Source organism: Pipra filicauda, unplaced genomic scaffold (genome assembly GCF_003945595.2).
Source record: "Pipra filicauda isolate LSUMZ 115617 unplaced genomic scaffold, ASM394559v2 scaffold421_size600610_pilon, whole genome shotgun sequence".
Classification (NCBI taxonomy): domain Eukaryota; kingdom Metazoa; phylum Chordata; class Aves; order Passeriformes; family Pipridae; genus Pipra; species Pipra filicauda.
The window spans coordinates 355589-363815 of record NW_024104556.1 but is presented as its reverse complement, the minus strand read 5'-3'; the positions used below and the strand labels follow the sequence as shown (position 1 = coordinate 363815).

At 60.2% G+C, this 8227-nt stretch overlaps 1 protein-coding gene across 3 annotated transcripts; it reads left to right on the top strand.

Moving 5' to 3' along the window:
* The first annotated feature begins 361 nt into the window (after positions 1-361).
* SH2D5 (SH2 domain containing 5) lies at positions 362-8186 on the top strand. Of its 3 annotated transcripts, none has more exons than XM_027711456.2 (10): positions 362-1010; positions 2248-2473; positions 2640-2720; positions 2836-2910; positions 3470-3613; positions 3703-3912; positions 5796-5964; positions 6059-6161; positions 6356-6515; positions 7859-8186. In XM_027711456.2, the coding sequence occupies exons 2-10, from the start codon at positions 2390-2392 to the stop codon at positions 8060-8062; spliced, it is 1230 nt and encodes a 409-aa protein (XP_027567257.2). In that variant the 5' UTR covers positions 362-1010; positions 2248-2389; the 3' UTR covers positions 8063-8186. The 3 variants fall into 3 exon arrangements, with proteins under 3 accessions (XP_027567257.2, XP_027567256.2, XP_039241511.1); XM_027711455.2 differs by having other exon boundaries at positions 2060-2473; XM_039385577.1 differs by having other exon boundaries at positions 362-2473.
* Positions 8187-8227: the final 41 nt, after the last annotated feature.

The following is an 8227-nucleotide window of genomic DNA, read 5'->3' as shown; positions in this document are numbered from 1 at the left end:
ATTACCAACACAGCAAGCACATCCAGGGAGGTTCGTGCTGCCTCCGCCGCTCGCTCTTCTCCAGTCTCTGCTTCCTGGCCAGACTGGGCTCCGTTATGTTATTTCTTCAGCCCCATCTGTCCTGTTTTTTCCATTTTTCCCCCGTTTCTACGCTATCGATTGTTCCGGTGGCTCTGCCAGCACATCTCACGGTGTCTTGAAGCAGCTGGTGCTGGCTGTGACCCAAGGTTTGAATGCCACTGGTTGGACGCTTTTCCTTGCACCCTTGGGATCACTGGGGCACGAGACAGGGATTTTTGGATGCATCCCAGGGCGTTAGACCCCATCACCTCCCCAGACTGCTGCTTTCCCAGTCCAGGAGCCAAGTGCATCCCTGGGGCTGGAAGCAGCTTCGCCTCAGCCGACCAGAGAGTGTTGGGGAGGCTCTGGGTTACGTGGGTGCTTTGCAGTGAGGTCGGAGCCATCCCTCTTTATTTTTTTCTGGCAAAAGCAGGCGGCAGTGGGCAAAACTCCCCAATGAATGTAGAAATTGGGGTGAAAAGGGTCTGAGCAGGGGTGGCGAGCGAGCGAGCGACCACGTGTGTGCGTGTCTGGGTTAGAAATCGCTGCTCCGCCGGGCGCGCTGGAGGAGAGGGGGGAAAGGGAGAGAGAAAATCAGCCGCAGCCGCGTTTTCCAAAAAGCCGGAGCGAGCGCTCCTGCTCGCCGTCGCTTCCAAGAAACGGAGAGAACCGGGGAGGAAAATTGCGGTGATTCATCGCGGGCAGATCGGAGGCAGGAAATGGGAGTTCGCTGCCTGCCCCGTGCCCGGCGTGGGCTCCGTGGGCTCGGGCTCGCCGGGGCCTGGCTGGCGGCGAGGGCCTGACGCCAACGGGTCGAGCATCCCTGCGCCACGGCGGGAGCTGCCGGAGGAGCCACCGGCAAAGGGAAAACAACCAGCGGAGGCCGGGACCCGCAGCACCGGGAATTTTTCACCTGCGTTTCTCCGGAGCCATCCAAACGAGAGCTGCCCGTGAGCCGGGATGGGGGCCCGGCGGGATGGGGGTCCCGGGGGATGCTCGGTGTCCGCTGTCACGCACACGCTCACGCGCACCCCAAATTTTGGGGTCAGCATCCCTCCCTTGGGGCCCCCCAGGGTGGCCGGTGGGCCGGGGGCTCCATTGAGGAATGAAGCGTGGGAAAAGCGGGGCGGGGCTTGGGGGCTGCCTGTCCGCGGATTGGCTGGGGGAGGGGGGAGACCCCCCAAATTGCGCTGGAATGAGAGGGGCAAACCTGAGCTTGTAACGCGGGTGGCGGCACCGGAGGAACCCCCCCACACCTCATTAGGTGCGCCTGGTGCAGCCGGACTCCCCTTTCCCATGTGTTTGCACCCAGGCGGCCGCGTCTCCGTGACACGAGTTGTGCCGGTCTCAGCCCGGCCGAGGGCTGCGAAGCACAAACCCCCTTGGGGTGTCTGGAGAGGGGCCGGGCGCATCCCTTGGTGGGTGCTCTGGCCGAAAAAGCACCCCCAAACCTGCTGCCCCCATCGCTGGTGTTTTGGGGATCACCCCTGAAGGACAGCCACGGGGGTCTCGGAATGCAGGGACAGCGGGGACAGGGGATGGAGCGCTGGGAGAGGGGCAGGATGGGGGGGGAACCTTAAAAAAATCTTGCTGCAGTTTGGGATGTGGGGCTGCAAGTGCAACTCCCTTGGTCCGGACTGTGTGCTCGGGATGCAGGGATCTCTTGGGGTTCTTTTGGGGGAAGGATGTGGGGACTGCATCCATCACATTTGGGGTTGGGATCTGGGGCTCCTCACATTGCCCTCGGGGTCAGGACGCAGGGACTGCCTGCATCCTGCTATGGGACCCTCGCGTGGAACTCAGGGGTAGGACAGGGGGACATTCACATTGCACTTGGGATCAGGACACTGGGACTGTGGTGTCAGGGTTGGAACACGGGGACCTTTGTCTTGGGGTCGGGGTCAGGCTGTGGGGAGCCCTGCATGGCACCTGGGGTCACAGAGGGACAGACCACAAGGGGCTGGGACACCGAGACCCTTGTGTTGGGTCTGGGATGCAGGATCCTCACGTTGGGATTGTGGTCAGGACTTCGGGACCCTTTTGTTTGGGCCAGTATGGAAGAACCCTTGTGATGGGGACAGGACCTGGGGACATCTGCATTGGCGTCAGGACTTGGGGAACTCCGTGCAGGGACTGGAAACAGGGGACAGTGGGGGCAGGTTGTGTCTGTCCCCTCCCTCCTCGCAGGGACGGAGACCAGGGACCACATCCAGGCTCCCACCGAGTGCTCCAGCACCACCGCCCCGGGGGGCTCCGGATAATTCACATGTGGCACCGGAGCTGCTTAACCCCATCCTGATCCAGCCTTCACCCCCAAAACCCCACTACCATGAAGAAGAAGCCGTCCAATGGGAGGGGGCCGGACCCTGCGGCCCCCCAACAGCGAGCCCGGGGTGTCACCAAGCCAGCAGAGGTGACTTACCCATGGGGGGGGGAACAAACCCCAAGATGGGGTTTGGGTGCAGCTACATCCCCGTGATCCCCCAAAACATCGTCTCAGGGTGGGCTGGTTACCTTGGGGGGCAGCAATTGCAGCATCAGGGGGTTGTTGCTGACACGGGTGGGTTTTGCCCCCCCAGTACGTGGGTTCCTTCGTGGTGGAGGAGCTGGACCTGCAGCAGCAGGGGGGGCGGCTGGAGGAGCAGCTGCGGGCACTGAAGGTGGGGCATCTACCACTGCTCCCCCTCGCTGGGAAATGGGGGGACCCCGAATCATGGGGGGGACCCCCCGGGTGCCACAGCCCGGCCCCCCCAGTGCCACATGTCCCCCGGACAGGACTGTCCCAGGAGGAGGTTGGTGGTGCTGAGGTTCAGTTTGCAGGGTTTGAAGGTCTACGGCGCTGACGGAGAGGTAGGGGGCTGGGGGGGGGGTCAGGGGTGCGGGGGGGGTCAGTGATGGGAGGGAGGGTCAGGGGTGATGAGGGGGTCGTGGGTGCTGGGGAGGGGGTTCAGGGGTGCTGGGGAGGGTCAGGGGTGCTGGGGGGTGTCATGGGTACTGGGGATGGGGGTCAGAGTTGCTGGGAATGGGGGTTAGAGGTGCTGGATAGGGGGTCAGGGGTGCTGAGGTGCTGGGAAGGGAGGTTAGAGGTGTTTGGGGGGAAGGGGGTCAAGTGTATTGGGGAGGGGCCACTGTGGGGTGCTGTGGGGTGGGTCAGGTGTACTGGGGGGCTCAGGGATGCTGGAAGGGGGGGTCAGAGGTGCTGGAGATGGTCAAGGGTGCTGGGGAGGTTCTTGGGTTCTGGGTGCTGCCGGAAAGGTGCCCCAGGGGGGCTGCACCTCTCTGAGCTTTTCGCTTGCAAACCTGCTTTGCTTTTCTAAGTTGGGTTGCAAACTTCTGGGCAAATAGAGGTGACACTGGGAGGACTCCCCCGGGGGTGCTGGGTCCCCCTGACTCCCCTCTGGTCCCCCAGACCCTGCTGATGGCCCACGCTCTCCGCCGGATCCTGTACAGCACGTGCTGCCTCGCCGACCGCCAGTTCGCCCTCGTGGCCCGCAACCCCCACAGCCCCCCCAGCACCCTCTTCTGCCACCTCTTCGTGGGGCTCCCGGGAGAGGTGGCGGCCCAACCCCCCCATCCCCCGAACCCCCCCCACAATTATCATTATTTTTAAGATTTGCACGCAGTGTCTTTCGCCTCCCCCAGGTCCAGACCCTGCACCTCCTGCTCTGCCGCTGCTTCCAGCTCTGCTACCTCCTGGCGCACCCCGAGGAGCAGGCGGGCGAGGGGGAGCCCCCGGGGCCGGGGGTGCTGCGGGAGCCCCTCAACCCCGACGAGGTGTCTCGCAACGTCAACGCCCTGGTGTCGTTCCGGCGCCTGCCCGCGCCCGCCGGCCTCGGCTCGCTGGGCACAGGGGTGGGTGCCCACGGCCCCTTCCCCGGGGGCTGCTCCACGGGGGCTCTCACGAGTGGGATTTTTGCAGTGTTTTCTTACACGTGCTTTTGCACAGCCCGACGTTTGCACGGTGTCTCGCATGGCCTTTCCTTTGCCCGGCGTTTCACAGGATGTTCTGGGCTGGCAGGGACCCACCGGGACCATCACAGAGATGGCCCAGCAGAGAATCACCTCGTGTCTTTCACAGCAGCACGGGGCTTTTGGCAGAGCTTTTTTATTTTGCCCCACGATTTCCCGGACAGCTCTTGCCTGGCCTTTTCAGCACGTCATCCAACAGCACGATTTAACACGGCATTTTCTCGCGTGTCCCCTTTGCACGGTGGTGCGAGTGCAGCGCTTCACGCGTTTTGAAGGGCACATTTTTGCCCGGTGCATTTTCCAGGGTCCGCCCTGCACAGCCCGTCCTCACCTTCTGTTTTAGATGTTTTTTTTTTCCTTGACAGCCTTTTCCTGCCTGGAATTTGGCATCGGGCGTGTTTGCACGGCAATTTTTTTTTTTGCATAGCAATTTTTTTTTTCACATCACTTTTGCACGGCTTTTTTCCCCTGGTATTTTCACACTGCACTTTTTTTTTTCACTGAGTGTTTCCGTATAATTTTTTTTACACAGAATTATTTCATATAACTTTTTTACATGGCATTCTTTCATGGTGATTTGCGTGGCTGTCTTGGTGTGACATTTCTTGCAGAGCATTTTTGCACAGTGGGGGTTTTTCACAGTCCTTTTTGCATTGTTGGGGTTTTTTTGCACAGCATCCTTTGCATGGTGGTTTGTTTGCATGGCATGTTTTGCGTGACCTTTTTTTGCGTGGCATCTTTTCCATGGTGGTTTTTGCATGGTATTTTTCCGTGGTGTTTTGCACAGCATTTTTTCTGCACATCATGGTTTGCACATCACTTTCTTGCACTTTTTTTTTAGCACCTCATTTTGTTGCACGGCATTTTTTGCTGGATGATTTTTGCAGGGTGTTTTTTGCGTGGCATTTCTGACCGCATTTTTTTTTTATAGCATTTTTTGCACTGCATTTTTTCCAATGTCTTTCACATGGCTTTTTTTTTGCACACTCTGTTTTTTCATGGTGTTTTACACAGCATTTTTGATGTCTCATCTTCGGTGTTGCATTTTGTTGCAGTTTTTGCACAGCATTTCTCTGCATGGTGTTTTCCACAGCTTTTTCATGTTGCATTTTTTTTGCACAGCATTTTTCTGCATGGTGCTTTGCACACCTTTTTATTGAGTTTTTTCCACAGCATTTTTGAGGCACAGTGTTTTGCACAGCGTTTTTTCTGTATGGTGTTTTCCACAACATTTTCTTCTGTATGGTGTTTTTCACAGCCTCTTTGGCGTTGCAGTTTGTCCACAGCATTTTTCCCCATAGCATTTTTTTCTTCATGGTGTTTTGGTGTAGCATTTTTGGTGTCACATTTTTGGTGTCACATTTTTTGGTGTAGCATTTTTGGCGTCGCATTTTTTGTGTTGCACCTTTGGTATCTCATTTTCGGTGCCGCATCTTTGTCGCATTTTTGGTGTCCCTTTTTTTTTGGTGTCACATTTTTGGTGCCGCTTCTTTGCTGTAGCATCTTTGCCTCATTTTCGGCGTCGCGTTTTCGGTGTTGCATTTTTTGGCGTCATATTTTTGGCGTAGCTTTTTCGGCGCAGCATCTTTGTTGCTTTTTTTTTGTGTTGCTTTTTTGGTGTCACGTCTTTGATGTCGCGCCTTCGGCGTCGCCTTTTCGGTGTTGGCGTTTCTTCCACGGCCTATTTTCCCGCACGGTGTTTCACACGCCGTTCCCCACAGCCAGAGCCCACAGCCCCTCTCACAGCCCCTCCATCCCCTCCCCAGGACCGGCGGCCGGAGGCAGAGGGCAGAGCCGGCTCCTGGCGCCCGGGGAACCCCTACTGCTCCCCGGTGCTGGTGCGCAAGAAAGCCATTCGCAGCAAAGTGCTGCGCTCGGGGGCCTACCGGGACTGCGGGGCCGAGGGGCAGCTCCACCAGCCGCCCCGCGACGCCGGTGAGTGGCACAGGGAAACCGAGGCAGGGGGGCACCCGCGGCCCCGGTGTCGGGGGGCTCTGGGGGCAAAGAGGGGACTAACGGGCTCCCGCAGCGGCGGCGGGATGGGAGAGCAAAGGCGCGCGGAGCTTGGCCCTCCTGCCCGAGAACGAGAGCGTCCTGGCCGAGAGCGTGTGGGCCTTCGCCGGCATCGCCAGGTGAGTGCGCGGGGGCCGCCCCTCGCCCCCTGTGCCCACCCCTGTACCCACCCCCTGTGCCCACCCCACCGCCCCCCACCCCCTGTGCCGCCCCTCGCCCCCTGTGCCCACCCCTGTACCCACCCCCTGTGCCCACCCCACCGCCCCCCACCCCCTGTGCCCACCCCTGTGCCCACCCGCCGCCTCGTCCCCAGGGACGCGGGGGTCGCGCTGCTCCGGCGGGACGTGCCCGGAGCTTTCCTGCTGCGCCCCGAGCCCGGGCTGCCCAAGCGCTGGTGCCTGTGGGTGCGGGCGCCCTGCGGCGTCGTGTCCTACGGCCTCCTCAGGACACACCAGGGCAGGTTCTGCGTGGAGGTGAGCCGGGGGTGAGGGTGGGTTGGGTGCACGAGTGTGTTTGCTGCGGGGCTGCAGCAGTGCGGGGTCGCACCTGGGTAAGTGCACGTGATGTGTCTTGTGGGAGTGCACTGGGGTAAAAGGGCATTTTCTGCATCTGTGCATTGGTGCCCTGGGGTATTGGTGCATCTGTGCACGGCTGCAGTGGAGCATGGATGCACGGAAGGAGTGTATGAGGGCACTGGGTGCCCCTGTGCATGGATGCACCAATGTGTACAAGCATCTGGTGTGCCTGTGCATGGATTCATTGGTGTGTTGGCATTTGGATGCGCTGGCATTTGACACACCGTGTAGGTGCATTGAGACCACCCGTGCAGGGATGCCCTGGGGCTATAAGTGCCTTTGGTGCATTTGTGCACTGATGCACTGGTGTGTTGGTGCATCAGGACATGGATGCACCGGTGTGTGAGTGCATTGGGTGCACTCTATGCTGTCTATCCATGCACTATCTGTGCATGGATACACTGGTGTGAACAAGCACTGGATGCACTAGTGCATGGATGCCCTGGTGTGTCGGTGCATCTGTGCATGGATGCACTGGCACATTGGGACATGGATACAGTCGGGACATGGATGCACTGGTGTGTCCATGCATTTGATGCCCCATGCAAGTGCATTTGGTCCATCTGTCCATGATGAACTGGTGCCCTGGTGCAGGGATGCACATGGGTGTAAGGGCATCAGTGCTCAGGGGCACCTGTGTGGGGTGCACAGGGGTGTCAGGGCATGGGCACGTTGTTTTGTGGGTGCATTGGGGCACGGGTGCATCTGTGCAAGGCACACAGGTACCCACAGGTGTGGGTGCACCTGTGTATCCACACTTTGGTGTGTAAATACATCCAATTCGTGGGTGCCCGAGTACATCTCTGCATGGTATGTGGTGCATAGGTGTATGGGTGTGTCTGACTCACAGGCCTTTGGTCTGTGGGTGTATCAGTGCACGGGGGCAGCTGTGTGCACACACGGGGCACAGGTACACCAATATACACGTGCACAGGGGCAGGGGGTGCACGGCTCTGTTCGACTCATGTGCCCAGGACATGGGTGCCTTGGGTCTGTGGGTACCTGCTGCACAATCACAGGGGGATGTCCCAGGTCTGTGGGTACCTGCTACACAGGCACAGGTCTGTGTTTGGGGTGTGAGTGTGCTCGTGCACGAGTACAGAGGTATTTGGTGTGGGGTACATTCAGTCTAGGGGTGCAGAGCCGCGTGGGCACACGGGCTCGTGGGCATCCCTGCACGGCCCTCACGGGGGGCTCACCTCTCCCCTCTGCCCTCTCTCCCGCTCCGGTGCCGACGGCAGCACTCCAACGCCGAGTTCGCCAGCGTGGCCGCCCTCTTGGCTCACTACTCGGGGGCGCCGGGGGGCTGCTTCTGCCGCCTGGCCCCCGGCCACCGCAACCCCGGCTACGAGGAGCGGGACCCCGGCGGCGGGGCCGGCGCCTGTGGGGGGGAGTCCGCCTGGGCCCCCTCTGCCCCCATCGGGGTGCAGCATGAGCGAGGGTAGGCCCGGCCCCCTCTCCCCGTGCACGGCTGCCCCCCGGCCCCCCGAGCTTTAACTGGCTGCCATCTGCCTTATCCATCCCTCCCTCCCGCGCTGTCCGGCAATAAACGGCTCTTGTGCATCCGGACGGGGCTCTGCCGGCTGCTCACACTCGGCCCGCGCTGCGCG

What these genes read in the sequence shown, in the direction of transcription:
- SH2D5 (XM_027711456.2), top strand. Translation starts at nt 2,390, where the DNA reads ATGAAGAAGAAGCCGTCCAATGGGAGGGGGCCGGACCCTGCGGCCCCC. An exon ending in TCTACGGCGCTGACGGAGAG is followed by an intron (nt 2,911 to 3,469) that starts GTAGGGGGCTGG and finishes CTGGTCCCCCAG; the next exon opens with ACCCTGCTGATGGCCCACGC. An exon ending in TCGTGGGGCTCCCGGGAGAG is followed by an intron (nt 3,614 to 3,702) that starts GTGGCGGCCCAA and finishes CGCCTCCCCCAG; the next exon opens with GTCCAGACCCTGCACCTCCT.